The sequence below is a fragment of the Rhipicephalus sanguineus genome, chromosome 11 (genome assembly GCF_013339695.2).
Source record: "Rhipicephalus sanguineus isolate Rsan-2018 chromosome 11, BIME_Rsan_1.4, whole genome shotgun sequence".
Lineage (NCBI taxonomy): Eukaryota > Metazoa > Arthropoda > Arachnida > Ixodida > Ixodidae > Rhipicephalus > Rhipicephalus sanguineus.
Genome location: NC_051186.1, coordinates 132474697 through 132494854, shown reverse-complemented (window position 1 = coordinate 132494854; position 20158 = coordinate 132474697). Strand labels below are relative to the sequence as shown.

The window sequence follows — 20158 nt, the reverse complement described above, 5'->3', positions numbered from 1 at the left end:
TCGGAAAGCTCCAACAGAGCAGCTTGAAGTGCCCTTGCACCCTCTTTTCTTTTGGCTTGCCTCCATCTTCTCTTGGTGTTGTTTGGCCTTTCTTCTCAGGCGTACAGCATCTTTTTCAAGAGCTCGCTGGATGGCTAGGCATCCGGGTTGAAGTACAACAGAGTCTGATATAACTTGAGTTGCTCTGCAGCAGCTGGCATTGTAGCACAGCACCGCTTCATGCGGTGCTGTTTCTACAGCAATCAAGGATGCGTGCTGTTCTTTCAGCATCAGGAACCGGAGAATCAAGTGAAATAACTGACACATTCACAGTTTTCGCTCCCAAGCAGCGCTGAAGATGAGACTTTAGTGAAAGTCGTTGGTAGATGGGCAGCATAGCTGCAGCAACGTAGCCCGGAAGGTTGTGTGTGTGCTTTATTGTGGCTCACCCTTTGCCTCTGCAGCTCTATGGCAGCACCACGATTCAGCTCCCTCTAGGCAAAGTTCACGATGAGGGTCTTGGTCAGTCGATGTGACGTGGTGATACATTGCCATCACTGCACGCTGCATTGCTGTCATGTCAGTTTGAGTTGTTCTTCAGGACCCAACCGCAATAGTCCGTAAGCTTCTCAATGAGGGGGCTTAGTAAGCTTCCTACTAAATGGCTTATCGCTAGGGGTGTGCGAATATTCGAAAGTTTCGAATATTCCCCGAATATTACATTCGAAATATTCGTATTCGATTCGAAAATCGTGTATTCGAAAAGTTTCGAATATTCGATAATTTCGAAGATTCGAAAAGTCGAATATGCGATTCGATTATCATGCATAAAATAACTCGTCTTCCACATTTCTGCTGCATTCGTATCGCAAAAAACGTTGCCGAGAGGAGCGATAAACATCGTAAGTACACGGAGGCACGATATCTGCCTGCGACGAGCGCCCCAATATGTATGATTTATTGCTGGTGCATCTCCGACGTGCAGCGTTGTTGGCGATCATGTAACCGTACATTTTCAATATTATGCGGTCGTAACGTGCCGCACTCCCACTCGTTCACTATGCGGGACCACTTCTGAAGAAAGACAGTCACCCATGTGACTGGTGGCGGACTGTATAGGCACCTTCAGATACCCCAGTCTGGCAAAACTTTGCCCCATGTAACTCCCTATACCAGCCACTTCTGTTCCAAGCGAGCGTGCCTTTTCAGTGGCAGGGGTGGGGGAGGGGTTCTCTGTTACAAGGGAGCGCCTGCTACCTGATCATGTGGAGCAACTCATATTTCTTTATGATAACATGTATTCATTATTTTCATTGTGCCGAGATATTTGCTTGTGTTGTGATGTGCATTGTGCTAGCCTGGACATTGTGTGATGGAGATAGCAGTGTGTGTTGTGTTGCCAGTCAGGGTGTTAGTGTTTTTTTCCTTCAAATAGCTACATATTAAATAAAATATCGTTACTGTGGAGGCATTTTTCCTTTGATATTCGATATTCGATTCGATATTCGAAGGTGGATATTCGTATTCGATTCGTATTCGAAAAATTTGATATTCGCACACCCCTACTTATCGCTCTTCTGCACAATGTTTCGAAGTGCACTTCACATCCTCTTCTAAACGCGGTTGAGGCATTCTTCTTTTACAATCAGCACAAGCCTGTAAACATTCTCCTCTGCGAGGGCAGAGAAGGCACAGGTGTCACCATCAGACACAAGGCCGCTTGGAGAGAGTCGGGCCTGACTTGTGGAGATAAGTTTGCGAGACGCTTACCCTACGAGGCGACCGACAAGAGACGCGACGTTCTCCACTGCCGCGGCAAACAAGGACACTACGGCCGGGTTCGTCGACTCTCCGGCACGACGCAGAAAAGGCACTCGAGGCAGGATGTCAACAAAGAACACGGGTTTAACCCAAGATGCAGCACAGTACGACAGTCACGGGCTTGCAGGCCGTAAGGGGAACTCCGCAAGACCGATTGAGTACTCTTGCCAGCGGCGCTACAACCAACACACAAGGGGCAGCAGTCGAGTGCACGGACGAGAAGCCGCCTGCCAGGGCAGCGCGTCAACCTCTCGTGCTGGCCTGAGTGCATCTCACGCGGGCAAGCCAGCGCGAGACAGAAGCGAGCACAAGGGGGAAGGGGGTTGTCACTGGCGGCCAATGAGGACAGGCGTTGCGCAGTGCCGTGGGCTAGCGTGGTCAAGTGGTGGCGCGAGCATGCTCCGGGCATGTCCATACACGTGGCTCGTTGCAAACGACATTGAAAACTTGAAGTGGGGCTTCGCGGCAGTGCGGATTTCTCCTGGAAAGGTGTATTCACGGTATTGCACACCTCCACCGCAGTGAAACCACCTTTACAGGGGATTACATGCAGTTTATACAGTCGATCCCGGATATATCAAACTCTGATATAGCGAATTACTGGCTATATCGAACAGTTCAAAAATCCCCTTGAATTTCCCATGCAAAAGTATAGGGCTGGTGCACACGTATATCGAACTCCTGCGGAGTGAAAGATCTGATATATCGAACGCTGTGCTGCGCCGAACTCCAAGGAGTGCCTTTTTTTAACAAATGTCATTTTCGGGCGCGTTCTGACAAGTTCCGATTACTCTTCGTGCGCATGTGAGGAAAAGGCGGTGTCGTTGCATTACGTTGATCTGGTTGGTTGCGCAGCGCTTGTGAGTGCTCCGGCTTGTTTGATGCGCGATCTGTACGTGGTAACGCGCAGGCAGTGTTTGTCAAAGGGGCCGATTGCAGAAGGCACCAAAATGAGATGAATGCGGAGATACTCAGCAGCCTTGTCGCAATGTTCGCATTCCCTTCCCTGTTCGCGTACGATGGCATGCGGGCCTGAAAAGCATGGCCTTCAAGATCCGCAACGTCGTGACGTATTTTTTGCGTTTTCGGTTATAAAACGCACATCTCGGAGGCTACGCTTTTTCTTGCTTTTTGCGCACAGCAGCGGCTGCTTGCTACAAAGCCACAAGTGCCATCGCCATCGCCAAGATGTCGATGGTGGTGGGGACTTTTCCTTCGTTGTCTGCGGGCAGCGCTGTCTCTTGCGGCTTGAGGAGTCGTGTACTTCTCACTTCGTTCCTGACAAATCCTCTTTCGGGAGACGAACTAAACATTGACCCGCTCGTAGCGATAGAATTATGACTGGTGCTTGGAACAACGTCAAGCAAAGAACCGTCATGAACCGTTTCCTTGCGGGCTCGGTGCCAGGTGGCGACTTTGGTTGCGTCATGACCGCTGGCAACGGCGTACGGTGACTCGGAGAATTTTGCGACAGCATTTCCGGGCGCTCTTGGACAGGAGTACAGCAAGCGACTTCATCGGTGCAGATGACGACGTCGCTGTTTCTGACTGCATCGATGCCAAGATCAAGGCTGACGTTACCGGTGCCGCGGGAGTGGGCCCGTGCGGTTATGAAGATGCCAATGTCGCCGATAAACAACCTTTTACCGCGCTTCAGAGCTTGCATCGGCGTCAATCACCGCTGTTGTGGCCGAATGTGCTGAATTCGCTTATTTGGAAAGCTTCAATGATATTTAGGATGACTTGATGAACTTGACAGTGCGCAAGAACGAAGACAAATTTGCGCACTATTTCCGTGCGAAATAAAGTGAAGTAACTTGCAAAAGAAAAAGTTGCCACCTTATTATTTAGCATACTAGATGTGAGCAAATCGTCATTTTAGCGCTTGTTACGAATTCCGAAAACTGTTGCATTAACATAAGCCTTAAATAAGCATATTTTATATTTCGAATTATCGATATATCGAACTATTTCGCGATCCCCTTTGAGTTCAATATACACTTAAACCTCGTTATAACGAACATGGATATAACGAATTATCGGTTATAACGAAGTAAATGAAGAATTTGTCATAGCTACAGTGTTACAAATAAATGTTTATAACGAATTTTCGGATATAACGAAGTTATTTTCGTGGCAGATGCAACTTTGTTATAATGAGGTTTGAGTGTATCCGGGATCGACTCCATATGTCTATTTGTTCATTTCGAATACTTCGAAATTTCCTAGAATGTAAATTCGTTTTGAAGCAAATTCGAATGCTGTAATATTCGTCCGAATATTCGAAGTGCTCGAATATTCGCACAAGCCTAGTTATTTCGCGTCAACGAAGTTCCACCACAACGAAATTTTTCGCGTGTCCCGTGAATTTCGTTGTAGCGGGACTCTACTGTAATGCTCCCGTCCGTACCTTGCTTGAACTCCTGTCGCATGATGGTCAGGGTGGAGACGGACACGTTGAAGGTGGAGTTCTGCTGCGGGTAGGCGGGCGTGATGATGGGCATCAGGTGGAAGCGGTCCGCCACATTCACCCGGGGGTCCCACAGGGGGAAACCCAGCCGGCTCTCCTCGGGCTGCTTGAGCAGCACGGGCTTGGGCCAGGGCCACTGGGAGAAGACGAGGAAGAACTTGTGCACCAAGGTGGCCGCGGCCGCGTTCGGGTAGAGCTGGCAGGTTCGCGCCACCAGCATGGCCCACGACACGCCACCCAGGTAGCCCAGCACGTTGGAGTACACCCCGTGACGCTTGGCCCACAGCTTGATGGCCCGCAGCGCCAGCCGGAATGTCTCCCGGTTGGGCACCAGGTGCAGGATCTCGTCCGTCACGCGACAGCCTGCGTGCAAGCAACGGGGACGGCCAGGACTTAGCGACAGGGCGCCAGTTGACAAATAGAATCGAACATTCATTCACGAGCTTTAGTCATATTTTAGGGTGTTACATTCCAAAACCTCTGGGGTCTCAAAAAGAGCTGCTGTGGAACAAACGGACATAGCGCACACCATTGTACAACGTACATGTAGACATTTATTAACAGCCTTTACAATGACTGCAAGCTTAAAATATCTGAAGTGACATGCCAAATAACCCAACATAATGCCAATAAAGAACACAGGACACAGCACATACAACATAACGCGAACGAGCTGTGGTATTGCACCCATGGACCGTCCGTGGCCGCACCAAACCCCAAGCGAGAGAAAGAGCCATGTGCACACCTAACCTCGCTCCCCACGAGGCATCGCCATTGGTGCCAACATTAGGGTGCCTTGATGCGCGTTTTGTTGCGCGTTTTGTCCAGGGTGAGGACATCTGCGGCGTCTACTGCGGCGCGGCTGCCATATTTTAGCCCACGGCTTCTTACCGGCGGCTCACCCCTCTGGGGCAGCTGCGCTGAGAGGCACGAGACGCGGGGCAAAAAATGGCGTCGTGGCGGCATCAGCCCCTTCAAAGAATGGCAACACCCTAAGGGGGGCGCACACATCGAGGCACACTAGCCAACATGCGTGCACAACGCCACCTCTCGCTTGGCGGCAAAGCTAACTGCTAACTACGACACACAGGCACCATAGGTGAAAACGACTTTACGGGAGGTGATAGCACCCCCCACAAACCATACAATATGATAATGAGGCATGTCAATTTTGGACTAACATTTCACCCCCATTAAACTGCAGACCCCGTGGCCAAAACAACACTGATCCCTTTTGCCTGCTGAAGGGTTCACAGTCTGGTTGGTTGGTTTTGTGCCAATTTAGGTTGTAACAGCAGAAGTATTAGGCAAGAGTCTGTAGGTGGAATCCTAATATCATGTTGATTATCACTGCAGCACCAACTGTCGCCACCAGCTTTTTGTCTCTAACCAAACAGCACGCGCTGCAATGGACTGTGCAGTTAGTGTACTCAACAGAGTACCCCTCCCAAGTCTTCCGAGCCACGACGTTCATAAAACAAACCTAGACACTAAACTGGCCACATGTGGGGACCCTGCCCAATGATCCAACAAAGTGGTTTCACTTTAAACAAAGACGGACCAAGATCTGCAAGATGCAAGCACTTCGTGGCCCCAACTGTCCACGTGCGTTGTGCACCCACCGTTGAGACTGCGCACACACTTCTGGTCCAGATTCTTGAGGATGTTGACGTCGCGCAGGTCCTGGTCTTCCGGAATGTCCTTCAGGGCTAATCGAGCAAACAGCATGTCCAGCTGTAACAAAAACAGTTATATTCACTTCATGCATTTAGTCACAGGGCTACTGCAGGTGTAGGGAGAAAAGAGTAAATCAGCTCTGACAATGTTACTCGATACACATACCTCTCAAACTCACCCAAATTGCCCAGGAGACTCCCGAATTTTGAGCAATCCTCCCAATTGTACAGAAACAGCCATAAATCTCCCGGAGAACCGCCCTACCCTACCACGGAGGAAATAACGAAGGGCCTCAAATTTTCTGGCCTTGGTCTATTGACTGAAATGTAGGGATGGGCAAATATTCGGGCATTTCGAATATTCCAACGAATATTTGACCGCACATAACTCCCTGTAAAGGTAGTTTCACTGCAGCGTCTGGTTGCTGTGCCGTGAAACCACCCATCCAGGGGAAATCTGCACTGCCACGAAGCCAAACTTGAAGGTTAAATGTACATTTTTCTTTTTTTCAAGTTTAAAAGCGTGTTATATAGGCTTATATGCGCTAAGTCTAGTAATTTTTAAATTGTAACGTATTGTACCAATATGTGGCAAGTACTATTCGAACTATTAGATTCAAAATTATTCGACCAAATCACTATTCGCTTCGGATTCGCTTCGAACCTCAAATTTACTATTGGCCCATCCCTAATGAAATGCTTTTAGCCGCTCGACAAATAAGCATGCCAAGGTTAGGAAGGGGCTACCAGCCGTCACGGGACACAGCACACTTTGTGCCCTAATTGCAGACTTGTACAGGCACCATATAATTACGAGTAACAGTGCGATTGCAGATGTCTAAAAATGTCGTTAGCAATAATTCAGGAGAGCTGTCTATGATGTTGCTGTCACCCTGAGAAACACACACATACATCAGTTTCCTTCTGTCGTAAGGCTAGATCGGCCCGCAGCACACACACTCCTCCGGCCTAGATGCCCTCAACGGAACACCGTGCTGTAAGAACTGGGCAATTCCCTAACAGCGTTAGAAAGGGGTCTTCGTATAAGGCACGAGAAACAGAGGAGGCACATTACCTCAATTCCATCAAATGTCATTTTGATGACAGGTACAAAGGCCTCTTCAACAGCCTGCAAGAAGAGAGGTCACAAATGTAAACCATGCACACAAGCACACAAACTGCACAAAACAGCCAGTCCAAGGCCACTGTTTCCGTTGCACTTTCTACACCGTACACAGCAATTCGCAAGTAGAATGCTGGCCAGCAAGCGAGTGTACATTTTTATTTGCATCGTTTCCTTATGCCGCACGGTGCAACCTGAAAACTATCGTCATCATCAAGAACCAACTCGCGCTTTTTTTGTCCTCTTCTTCAGCTTTGCTCTCGGAACACGTGTGCCAATTTGTCCGGCGTGGGATGCAGCAACCCTGATGGGCGAGAGCACAGGGAGAAAGAACGAGAGAAAGACAAAATAGCCGTGTATAGTAGTATATCATATCAAGGGATGGGAAAGGGAAGTGAGGATGAGGGCAAGGCCACCAGTCTTCGCACCCCTAGTGCATAGCTGCCCCAATTTCTTTTTATTTGCAGAAACACATAGCCCCAACTTTAATGCATCCCGGTGGCGGGACACACATTTTTTTACGCTATATAAAAATGCTGTAAAAGCGAGGAGAGAAGCGGGAGACTCACCCGGAGGTCCTTGACCTCCTCCTGTTGACGGAGCAGCTCCACAAAGGAGGTGAAGAAGTCACTGCGCTCTATGTGTCGTGGCGCCACGCACAGGGTATCGATATCGGCCCCTGCAAGGCACAAACAATCCTATGCTTAGGGTGTGCAAACATTCAGGAATTTTTCACACTGTATCAAACAGTGCCCCATTCCATCCTGTTTTCAAATCCTATTGCTGCTATTCATAATCACTAATATTTTAAAGGGATACAGAAAAAAATTTTTGCCGCAGAGATTTTAAGGCCAAGCTGAAAGATTGGGTGCTGAAATCGGTAGACAACCATTTCACACAAAAACTGGCAGAAAATAATGAATTTCATGTGTTTTTTTACAAACAGCCACGCCATGAACTAGATAGAGGAGCTAAAGCTTGGAGACCTTTTATTTACCCAAAACATGCAACAATGCCAGCCGTCGCCCACTAAGCCCCTACTACAGTGCAGTCCACTTATAACGATACCACATATAACGATATATCGGTTATAACGATGGGTCGAGTTATGTTTGTCATTTTATGCATTAAGTCTATGAGGAAAAAAACCATATATAACGATATGCTATTGGCCGCATATCGGATATAACGATCGAAATTTGCCGTCTGGCCGGCATTTTCTGTGTATAATAATCGTTACATATGCGTTTCCAAGTTCCCCTGAAACGAACGATGCCGAGACGGGGCGAAACGTTCACCTACGCGAGTTCGTATCTGCCGCCATTTCCGCGCTGCGTGCGCCGCGCGCCCGCCCGCGGAGCCCACGCGCCGAGTGCCATCGCGAGCTTGCGCAGCGCACCACAAGATGGCGCTAGCCGCTTCACGTTGTTAAAGTACATGTTGTGCCGCGCCGCTCGCGCGTGGCCCACAATCGCACCGAAAGAAAAGGAAGAAAAGAAAAAAAAGGCGAAAAGCAAGTTGGCGCGCCGCTCCGGCGTCCCAAAGAATTACGTCACCGACACCATCTTGAATAATTGGCTAGTTTAGCGGCCGCCTGCCGGGCCCGCCTCCGTGCCGACAAAGCTGTGCGCCCCGCGCCGGCCGCGGAGGCCGCGCGCGCGCCGCGATGCTAGGTTTGAATTCCTCGAAAGTTCCGTTGTAGCACGAAGCGAGTGTTCAGCGCAGGCACCAGGCTGGCCGTGCAGGCACGCTATGCTTGGCGGACAGCTGCAAGTCTCCCGTTGTGGTTGGCGGGTCATTGTTCGCTCTTGAGACTTGTCGGAGTGGTCGTTATGTCAGCCGTGCTCCGCCGCCGCCGTACAGGAGCCCGTCCTAGTCGCCGGCCTTGATATGAAGTTTCGTGACGTTCCGTTACATGAACCGAGCTTTGGCCGGCGTGTGCAGTTTTTGTGGTGCTTGCGTGTTGTGCGCTCTTGCCGCCGCGGTGGTTAACGGCACGCACCATTCGTACATCATGCAATGGCGCACGGATACTTCAAGACTCTTTAGACCATGTTGAGACTATTTAGGTGCGCCTAAAGCTTGACACTCTCGTTGGAGCTTCAAATAAAACTTTGTTTTTGACATCCTGCTTTCTAGAACATCTATTCTTTAGTGCAAGTGGTAAATTCGGGATCGGAGCTACAGAGATACGTCCCGCGTTTTTTTTTTTTTTTTTGACGGCAGTCCAGATATAGCGATCACCGGTTATAACGATCATATTTTTCGTTTTTCTCGATATCGTTATAAGTGGACTGCACTGTACGGTTCCTAGAACCACTACAAACGAAGCCGGCAGCAAACGATGTTCCCACGTGGGATAAGGCCCCTAAAGAGGGGGGCACGTCTCAGTGACTTGGTGGAAGAAGGAGGAAGTAGCAGGACAGGAAAATGGGCACCCTGTATCGGCTACGGCGACAAGTGACATCACCACTCACGCTGGCATGCAGCCGCCGTACACAGAAAATCCTTCAAACATATGGGCAACTGTTCAAAAATATGTGAAATAAACTCTGTTTATCGGAACAGTCGCGTCTTCCGAGTAGAATTTTGATGTTTTCGTCATGTTCTCCGATTTTTGTTCCGTATCCCTTTAAGGTGAAAGCTGTAGATTTCTTTGCTTCGAGGTCACTGTGAGGTACAGAAGGTATCGTGCAAGCACGTGAGTCTTTGCAGCGATCGCATGAGTGAAGAAAGCGCAAACATCACATCACCAGGCCACACGCAGGGAAGACCGACAAAGCAGACCGACTATGGCAGAAGAGGCAAAAACAGCTCAAAATGACACTCGTTGCAACAGTCGTCGAGAGAGAGAGAGTGACTATGCATTGCGGCAGCGGCCCAATGAAAGCAACACGCTATCCTCATGTGATGCAGGTGTTCTGGGAATGCAGGATTGGTGGAGACAGAGACCGCTACCACAACAGCAGATCAACAGCAACGAAAGGTCCATTTACGCTTTCACCTTCACATTCCTGGAAAGTTCTAAGCATCCCCTGCAATTTTATTGAACTGTTTATGAGCAGTTCAAAATATGCCCTGCACAAGCGCCAACACAAGACTCACCGGCTGAAGAACGACCATTCCCACCCCCTCTCTAAAAGCAGTTACACGCATCTGAAGACATGTGCACCTTCCCCAGATGCTCCGTTTCAGCTTTTAATGGTAACTATGATCGTTCAAATATGAACACAAACTTATTTTAATTGTAGAAACAGCTGTTCCATACAGTGGAACCTCAATCCTGCATCATCCGGTACTGTGACGACCCACATCTTACGAGGAATCCGTTTGGTCCCGGCAAACCCTCGCCTTCGAGTTCTACAGTCGCCAACGGATTTGTCGGACCTGCCTGAATATCCAGACTCCACCACGGCCCCGTAATGTGCTCCACAGAGTCAACATATAACGACAACGAAAATTTCAGACATTTGAAACACTCCTCATTTGAATTCCAAGACTTCTGCTTTTGATCACAAGTCAAAAGCGACCGAAAACTGCCAAAAATACAAAGAACATTGCTGCCACTTTTTTTTCCTGCAGCCTCAAACTCGCGTTGCATGCATCTCGTCAGCTGATCTCAGTATTGCATACGGTCGGTTGTGCTGTTTGCATCACCACTTCAACAACCGATTGTGGTCTCATCGCTAGTTGTTACCGATGGTGTCAACACTGCCATCCTCATCCACCTCCTCGACAAAAAACTTGGAAGCAAGGAAATTACAGCAGATTTAGGATCAAAAGCCGTGATTATCAGGCAAATGCAAAGTGGCAAAGCAGACGTTGCAAAGCAGCTTGAAATCTTGAGGCAGACAATTTCAAACTATCTAGAAGACCAGGCTCTAGATGCCGCCGACAAGTCAACTAGAAGTTGACTTGCTGCTATGGAAATGTAGCGGCCCGCAGAAACAGAATGACCAGTTTTTCGAGCCACTTGGCAAAGAAAGCAACCTTTTTTCCCGCGTGAATTTGTTTTTTCGGACCGACCAATTTTCTGGACGCTATCTCGGCCCCTTGAGGGTCCGAAAAATCAGCCAGCGACTATTTCATTACACGAGTAGATTAATAATAATGTCTGGGGTTTAACGTCCCAAAACCGCGATATGATTATGAGAGACGCCGTAGTGGAGGGCTCTGGAAATTTCGACCACCTGGGGTTCTTTGACGTGCACCTAAATCTAAGTACACGGGCCTCGAACATTTTTTGCCTCCATCGAAAATGCAGCCGCCGCGGCCGGCATTCGATACCGCGACCTTCGAGTCAGCAGTCGAGCGCCATAACCACTAGGCCACCGTGGTGGAGCGACACGAGTAGATTAGTGCAGTGCTCAGACCATAAACGCAACATCAAAACTTGAGTACAACTGGTATGCGTAACTACTCGAGACAATCGTGTAACGCCGCTACGAATCTGGCGTCTAAAGGCAATGTTGGCTCTGGTGTAAGCTTAAAAGCAAATATGCCATTCGGGGCATGAACTCAATACAAGTGTTAGACGTCAAATAAAAGTGTTGTTCAATATGTAGCAGTTTTCTAGTTGGATTAAAATGGTATTTGGATATATGCTAAACATGTATATATATGCTGGTTTTAGTGCTACGTTTCGCCTGAAGGACCCCCAACAATTTCGTTGGAAAATAAAAGCATTTCTGATTCTTTCTGACCTACAGGCAGTGGGAATGAAAGTTGGTGCATTACTTAACCCTAGATTGACACGCTTTATCCTGTGAGCATTGTACATGTGTGTTTCCACAAAGTGGGAATTTTCCTATGGCCTCCAGGGTCCATTTTAGTGCTCCACACTTATGTCACAATGCAGGCAGGAAATCACTTGCATACTTTACAAATAAGCGTTTGCGATAGCCTGCCTTTGTGAGTAAGCTGACAACATTGGCCCCTCCCACCTCACCATTCAGAGATTATGGGCATCGACTTCTTTGGTTATCTTCCAAGTAAACTGATACAATATCAGACGTTCACTGAGGTCACTAGGGAAGACAAAGGAGCCTACGACTGACACGCGATAAGGACCTGAAAAACGCAGCGTGGGGTGTTTTCGTGGAGACATGTTGAGGTTGAACGCTCACCGCAAAAAATACCTCAACATTGTTCAACACCGTACAAGGCTTCCATGACGAGCTATTTAATGCAGACTGCATGAGACTTCCAAGCTGGAAGCTTTTTTTTTTAATAAGCATGGCCTGCCATTTTGCGTGCCTCCAGTCACAATTCTGATGGCATGTGCAGGCCCAACGAGGGGAAAAAAAATGAAGTGTGTGATGTTCTTCCAACAGCATCGCGCAGAGAAGTTCAACAATGTGGATAAGCATTGTGCTAATCCTGCATGCTAGCCAGGGAAATTGTCAAGCATATTTAGGGCAACAGTAGCCTGTCAGTAACATTTTTTTTTGTTTTAATAAAGAAGCTGAACAGTCAGCTACCTGTCTTGTGCAGCAAACCGTACGGGCAACATTTTAGACCGTAAAGCTAGGGCAAATTGGTCGACGTTCCTTGCAAGCCAGACAAGTACACCGAATAGTCAACCAGCCCACATTTCCGCACAAGTGAATACTGCTGGGCTGCTTTTACAGTGCATTCCCGAAAGAGCCCAGCAACAGCTAGCCATCCACTTCAAACAGCAGCAGAACCATAAAATCTGACAATCTCTAGACCCAGCTTAAAAAGCTGCAAGAAATTTCCAAGTAGCAATCAAACTCAAACCCCAAGTCCAAGCGCCCTTCTCAACACTCAAGCATCATGGCAGCATGAAAGAAAAACGGGATAGATGAACAAGGATGGGACAGGCACTTTTTGTCAAATGGTAGGCAGGTTGCTAATTTGATCCCAAGAAGTGCCCTGCTAATGTAAAATGCATAGGTACACTGCTTGAGAAACCTGCGTCATGACGCTCCTAATCTGGCTGCTAAAGGTAATGTTTAGCTCTGATGCAAGTTGAAGTCGCCATGAGACAAAGTGCAGATGGTCAAAAAGAAAGTAGCCGCATTGCTTAGCCCTAAACTGTCGAGTTTCAAATCGTAGACGGTGTACCTGAAGCCTGAGCAGCCTCAACATTAGAGCTCGCTCTCAGCCCGTACTAGCACAATCAAGTTTGCATGCCAAAAGCAGAGCCAAGCAATTCTGAACTCGCGCAAGCCAGAATACTCCGCTACAATGTACAGTCAAACACGGATATATCGAACTCGAAGGGGATCGCGAATTAGTTCGATATATGAAAAATTCGATATAAAAAAATACAGGCCCCGAGACCTTACCAGTGGCGGACGATCACCTACAATTGGCACATTCAAGAATGACAACTAATTCCACACACACGATGCAACAGAATGTTTTATTTGCACGAAAAAAAAAAAATCGCTTATCTTGGCCTGCTTCTTCGTCTTCGAAATGAATTTCAAGACGCTGGCCTCAATCTTATCGAGGGTGTCCAGGTGCGACAGCCCGGTTCACTCCATGTCGCCGCAAAAACGGTGAATCGAGCCGAACGCTGCCGCCACTTCAGCGGCGGAGTACGCGCATGTAGCCACCGCCTCATCCAGACGATCTTCGTCCCCACTTGAGCTGTCGGCTTGGCATCCTGGGTCCCTGTGACCGCAGCTACAATGTCCTCGTCAGCGAGGCTCGCAACAGCCTGAACACTGCTTCCTCAAAATCGTCCGCAGACACTTCGGGTGGAACGGCAGCCGGGAAGAGGGACGACAACTCGTGAAATGCGTCGTCTATGCGCTTGTCGTCGCCGTCTTCACTGGTTTCCGCAATTTCCGCTGTCATGAAGCCTGCCTTCCGGAAGCAGTTGGCCATTGTGTCCGTCTTCACGTCTTGCCAGGCGCCCGTCACCATTTGAATGGCACCAAGCAGGTCAACCTTCAGCTCACCTTGAAGGACTTGGTGATGCCCTGGTCAAGCAGTTGCAGCTTCACTGTCATGTTGGCCAGCAGAAAATTAAGCCCGATGTTTTTGAGCTCGCAGGGGAGCACGCACGCAAAAGAGGAATGCGGTGGTATGCGACAACTCACAGAAGTGAACTCCGCCAACAAAGCGCTCGCGATCAGTCGCGATGGCGGCGATGGCTACCCGGGCGCCCTGGCTACCTGCGAGGGCAGCAGCGATGTACGAAAGGCACGAGCCGTGGTTGGCTCAGCAAATACGAAAGGGGCAGGCTGTGGTTGGCTGATCAAAACCCACAGAACAGCAACAAAAAAAAGAAAGAAAAGGCGAAAGAAGGAGGCCGCCAGCTCCTTCGTTCCTGCTCCCCGAGCAGACGGTAACGTGGAGAGCGTAGAAGAGAAAGAGAAAAAAAAAGGAAAAAAAAAAGCCGTTCCACAAGTTGGAGAATGCACCCAGCAGGAGTACATTCTGAGCCCTCTTGCCCTCACGTTTTTCGAGCGTATCGGGTGTCAGCGGAGGTGCGGTGCCGTGAAAGTCGCGGGGCACAGCGAGTGCCAAAGCGCGCCTACCAGCTCGCGCAGTGTTTGATATATCCGATGGCGGGTAAAAATACAGTTCGATATAGACGTGTGAATTTCTATACTATTACAAAGGATTTTCAAGGGGATAATTTACGAGTTCGATATAGTCGAAAATTCGATATATGTGGGTTCGATATATCCGTGTTCGACTTGGTACGTGCAGTAAACTTGAATCCCCCAATTACACCGAGAAACCTCCCGGACGCCCTCGGGATGTGACAACATTAAAATTCTGCAAAACTCACCCTTCGTGTGCACTCCGAGACGGTACGACCCAAACGTGTAGATCTTGCCACCCACGTTCTCAGCCACGCTCGGCGGCATATTCTGCGCGAGATTAGGGAACAGACATTTACAACTGTTCCAAAATCATGCACGCTTTGCCCGACACAAAAGAGAAGGACGGCACTGCTGATCGGAAGCATCGCACATCGCAATACTGCGCAAATGCAAAATAAATTAAAGAGTAACTAAACAGAGAGCAATTTTTTTTACGTTCGTAAAATACCCTTTCACAAAGGCAAAAGCACTGTTGCTATGACCCTTCGTAAGTGACAAAAGACACGAGAACAACACCGGTGCCAATGCTGCCTTGAGGTTCCCCCTTACAAGTCGACAAGATGTCAGATTTCACCAGGATCTGCTAGAGCCTAGATAATTATTGACAAAAAAAAACTGCACTGCATTTTAAGGCAGCCAGAGACCTTGCATAACGAGTACCAGAAAATCTTACCGAGTCAATGTGGTGAAAATATACAAAAGAATGAGCCACATCTAAGACTTGAACATTCGAGTGATGATGTTTAGGCACAGAACTCTGGCCTTCCTTCTCTTTTATAATAAACCTACGGTGGCTAAATTGATTATGGCAAGAGTTTTCAACGTATGTAACATTATGTACCTTGAAGCCGCACTGATGCTAAAGATCGCAGTAGGAGGACCAAATGCAATAATCCATAGCCAGGCAATGCGGCTGTAAGTATGTTGGTGTGCTGAGCCTTGCTAAAGAAGTTGGGAGAGCCAACACACTGGGTACACACTACACTTTTGACTACAAAAAAAAACCTTTTCTGCAATCCAAATTTGTTTACAGTGGCAGCCACTAAATGCTCTAAATATGTCCAGGGTCTGCAGTTGTATAATAATGCAAAAGTATAGCCAATCTTGGCAGTATTGTCACAGTTTAACAGCAAGATGTAAACCTAACCTAACTTACACTTCATAACCACAGCTGATCGCTCTAGGTTATAAGGCTGTTAAACATGTCACCAAAATGCACGAGTATGTACAGTTTAACAGCAAGATGTAAACCTAACCTAACTTACACTTCATAACCACAGCTGATCGCTCTAGGTTATAAGGCTGTTAAACATGTCACCAAAATGCACGAGTACCTGAAACGGTGTCGCTGTCGGTACATATAGGGGCATTTGCTACCACTTAATCATATGGACAAAAACTGCAGTTGTGCTTGGAGGGAAAAAAAAAAAACATGCACCAACACATTTTATTAAGACCACTTGGATGGACCTTTCAAAGAAACCACTTTGGCAAAACAAACAGGGAGCTCACCTTCTTAATACTGACTTCATAGATCCACTTCTTCACAAGCTGGTTGATCTTCGACAGCACATCCATCCTAGGCAGCGCAAGAAACCAGGCGGCACGGTATCAAGGACAGCACTCGCACCATAACTAGCATTTCAACATGGAGCAGCTCACATAAAAGGCCTTTCACAAACACTTCAGACCTGCAGACAAACTTCCCATAACCACAAAACACCACATGCAAGGGCTGAAACATCAAAATCTCTTCTGCAGACCCCTTCGAAATGAAAGCTGTTCAATTTTGAAACAAGGTTGATATATCTGCCACACAATAATTTCACATCAAGAATAACCACACTGTGGGCCTCCAAGCTGTCATGACAACGGATGCAAAAACGTGGACAGCGTGTGCACACCCACAGAAGTGGCATCCACTGTCCACACATTCACTGGGCTGCGTTCTTCATCGCAACTGCTGCCACGCAACACAGCAGAGCCAAAAAGGGCGAGTCTTCCTGATGACACTGCCGACACAGTCTTGCAGAGGCCCCTCCCACGAGAATAAATAAAGCTCTGGCACACACACTTTTGCACACGATGCACGATACTGCCACCACACACACACAGACAGGAGGAAGGCAACGGGTGAGCACCTGTGTGCCAGTTCCTCCTCGGACTCGAACAGGCCGAACTGTCGCAGGGTCTCCTCCAGTTCGTCGGTGCGCTGCAGGTCGCTAGGCTTGGGCGGGGCAGTGCTGATGGCCGAGGTCATGCCCAGCGTCTTGTCCGCCATGGCCGAGCCCATCTGCTGCTGCTGCGGCTGCAGGGCTCCACCGCCATTGCCACCCAGGAGGTCCCCCCGACCCCCTGCCGCGGGGAAGCTGCGTGAAACAACACGTCGGGAATGTCTTGTACGCTCCCTTAAAGAACTGTGACTGCCATCTGCATCTTCAATCACACACTATATATTAGCAAACGGCCCCTACCCCCCCCCCCCCCCACACACAGACAGACACAAAAAAAGCTACAGTTTGCTCAGAGGTGGTTCCTCTCATACGAGGCGACCAGAAGCTATACCCCAAGTTCGAGATGTCGCCATAAAGGGGCCCTGCAACACTTTTCCATTTAATCGTCGAATGGCTTCATTGAGAGACTTTACTGCCTCACTAATTAACTTTTAGAATCCGTCAGGTACGAGTGGAGTTGCAAGGATTTGGTGCAGCGTGCTCATGTCATGGCACACCGCGACAGCCGTGGTTACTATGCAGCTTACGATGCTCAAATCAGCCAATGGCCATGTCTTTTGGGTACGTGATGCAGTTGATTTTGGGTATATGGCATCATTTGGCAAGAGAAGTGCAAACGAGTTCTAGCCGACTTTGAAATTTAATGGACAATTCCCTGCTGCACGCTGCGCTACAATGTCTGGCTCGCACGTTTGCAGGAGCATAGACTACCGGTCGGCAGTACTTTTTTTTTTTTTTACCATGTTTAAGAACTGTTGCAAGTCCCCTTTAATGGAGTTTTTCAACAAGCTTCACAACATATTCTCTACAATGTGAAATCTTTATGAATTATATGCACTCAATCCTGGCAACATGGGAAAAAAACATTTACATGCACAGTCATTAAAAAAACTGTAGGCGATGACTTAGTAAAACTGCTGACTGAATATATGAGAAGCACTTTAGAATATCCACAAGCAATATTTTGTATGTGGCCGTAACAGACGGAGTGGCACTGATGTACAAAGAGTAGAAGGTGGCAGTGTGAACACCAAAAGTATTCACTTCAAAGCTGCATAAAATCATTTTAGTTTATTTTTCCAGAAACGACACTTACAAGAAACACTATTGGAGGGTTGGAGGGGTCACTGTAGCTTACGCAGTTTTGTCAAATTTTGAATGAAAACACAGGCCAAAGCTTGGCTATTTTACAACAGTACTAAAACAAAAACATTCATGCAATGAAGTGCAGACCGGCACTCCATCGGCCCCACCTGCTTATTGAAATGTCTTGCTGAGCTGAGTGATTCATCCATACGAGTTATAAAAAAAGTGCTAACCTTTTGCTTACTTGCACTATGCACACAACAAAGGTTTCTGCAGGCATTGCTAGTGAACCAAGCATAAGTGGGAGCTGGAAAGGTTTTCTTTATCAAAAACTTGTTCTGAGACTGCTCTTCTTGCTCACAATGCTCGCCCCTCCACATTCCAGTGAACAAGCACCAAGGCTTTTCAAGCTGCTGTGGGTGTTCCACGCCTTACCCTACAGACGGCAACATTTAAAAGGTGGGATGGTATTTGGGAAAGCAGAGGGGAACCTATCAGTGGGCTACCATGTACAGAACAAAGGAAAAAGTAGGGTGGAATGGAAAACAAATCCAATGCGGGGGGGGGGGGGGGGGGTACCGGGGTACGATGCCCTGGACCACCCGCTGGTTTTTCTTAACTCATATCTCGAGAAAATAGCCGCTCTTTACCTCACACTTTCATGTTTTGATTATGCACTGGACGAAAGAATTCCAAAAGAAGACACAAAGACGGACAGAGGCTAATACCCCTGTCACACGGGCACCCGTGAACTCCGTTTAACTCCCTCGTCTTTTCCTCGAGGGAGATGGGGTTCATGTCACACGGTCACCATTTCGCTGAGGAAGTTAAATGGAGCTTTTGGTGGAGGGGGTTCGGTAATGACCATTTCGGCTCGATGGAGTACTCTCGTTCCCAGCCAGCTACTGTTACGCTGAAAACCGCACTAGCAAAATCCTCCTAATGAGCTCAATTATAATTTTAAAAACTATGCTCTTTTTTGCGTAGCATTTCACGCCCCGTAGTGTAAGTTTCAGTTGTATTTTTTCGGACATCAGCGCTTGTACTCTCCACACCAACGCCTCGCCAAGCCGCCGCTGTGAAGCGTCGCGCGATATTTGTTTCTGCACGTGTGAGGCGCACGCACAAGCACTGTGACAGCAATGGTGATTCCGAGCACTTCATCAACACACAAAAACACGTTTTTGTTGCTTTAAAGGCGACTGCACAAGCAAAAAATTGGACGTTTCGACGAGCGCAGCAGCGCTGTTTCTGCCCCATGCGGCAACCGTCGAAAGCTTGCCCCGAGCCGTGTAGCACGGCCACAACTCCATTCTCGTAATGCTCCATCAGGTAGTTAAATGCCGAACGGAGTGAAATGAAGTTCGGTGGTGGCCGTGTGACAGAGGTATAAGAGGTGTGTCTTCTTTTGTAATTGTTTCAATCAGCGCATAACCAACACTTGGACGTGAACCACCTAGCCCGAGTCATCGCCTTATACCCCTGTTACACTGGAGGTATTAATGTCATTAGGTTCGAATGTCATTCGGCGCAACGTATGCCATTCGATCCGTGGCGGTGCTACACAGGAAAAAGTAATGTCATTCGTTCATGATATCAATGTTGATAATTCAGAAAAAGAAATGGCTGGAAAAGTTGAGGAAGGTAAATGTAGAGTGGCATGAAGGCAAAGTTCTTTATTTTAAAAGGCATGAGGGAAGTCGCATCGCTAGATAAACACGGATAAAAATTTCATATCCAAGATATCTGGCCACCATAAGCCAAGATGACGCTTAGCCAGAGCCACAGCCGATAGAATGGCTGACATGGCAGTACCGCTATTCTAGGCACTGTAATACCGCTGAATGACGACGCTAAGCTGCAGCAAGTAAAACATTCAGTTGCTCTGTACTTAGCGTTGCAAGGAACGCGCATAAGCCAGAAGAAGAGATTTGACTGAAACTCTGAGCGTTCCGCGTTTGTTCGCTTTCAAAATGCGGTCTCTCACGCGTCCTTGCGGGAAAACAGCTTTCAACAAAACTGCGCACAATTGTCTTCTCATAGCCTTATGAGAGCAAACATCTCGACCTCGGTCCAGTGCGCTCGTGGAGTTCATTCCATCGCTGCAGATACACATGCACACAGGCGTCTGTTTGTTTACATTATGGCCGACAGTGCCGGCGGCCAGACGCCACTGAGGTGGA

At 48.1% G+C, this 20158-nt stretch overlaps 1 protein-coding gene across 4 annotated transcripts in view; it reads right to left on the bottom strand.

Annotated features, from left to right (window-relative positions):
- The window catches only part of LOC119374509 (poly(A) polymerase type 3), a 102074-nt gene that overhangs the window by 79931 nt on the left and 1985 nt on the right, over positions 1-20158 (bottom strand). For all 4 annotated transcript variants that reach the window (XM_037644638.2, XM_037644637.2, XM_037644640.2 and 1 more), the window contains exons 2-8: positions 16797-17024; positions 16168-16234; positions 14841-14922; positions 7639-7748; positions 7022-7075; positions 5893-6004; positions 4211-4633 (exon numbers count right to left, since the gene is read on the bottom strand). In XM_037644638.2, the coding sequence (XP_037500566.1) occupies positions 4211-4633; positions 5893-6004; positions 7022-7075; positions 7639-7748; positions 14841-14922; positions 16168-16234; positions 16797-17024 (1076 nt within the window). The remainder of the gene's footprint in view (positions 1-4210; positions 4634-5892; positions 6005-7021; positions 7076-7638; positions 7749-14840; positions 14923-16167; positions 16235-16796; positions 17025-20158) is intronic.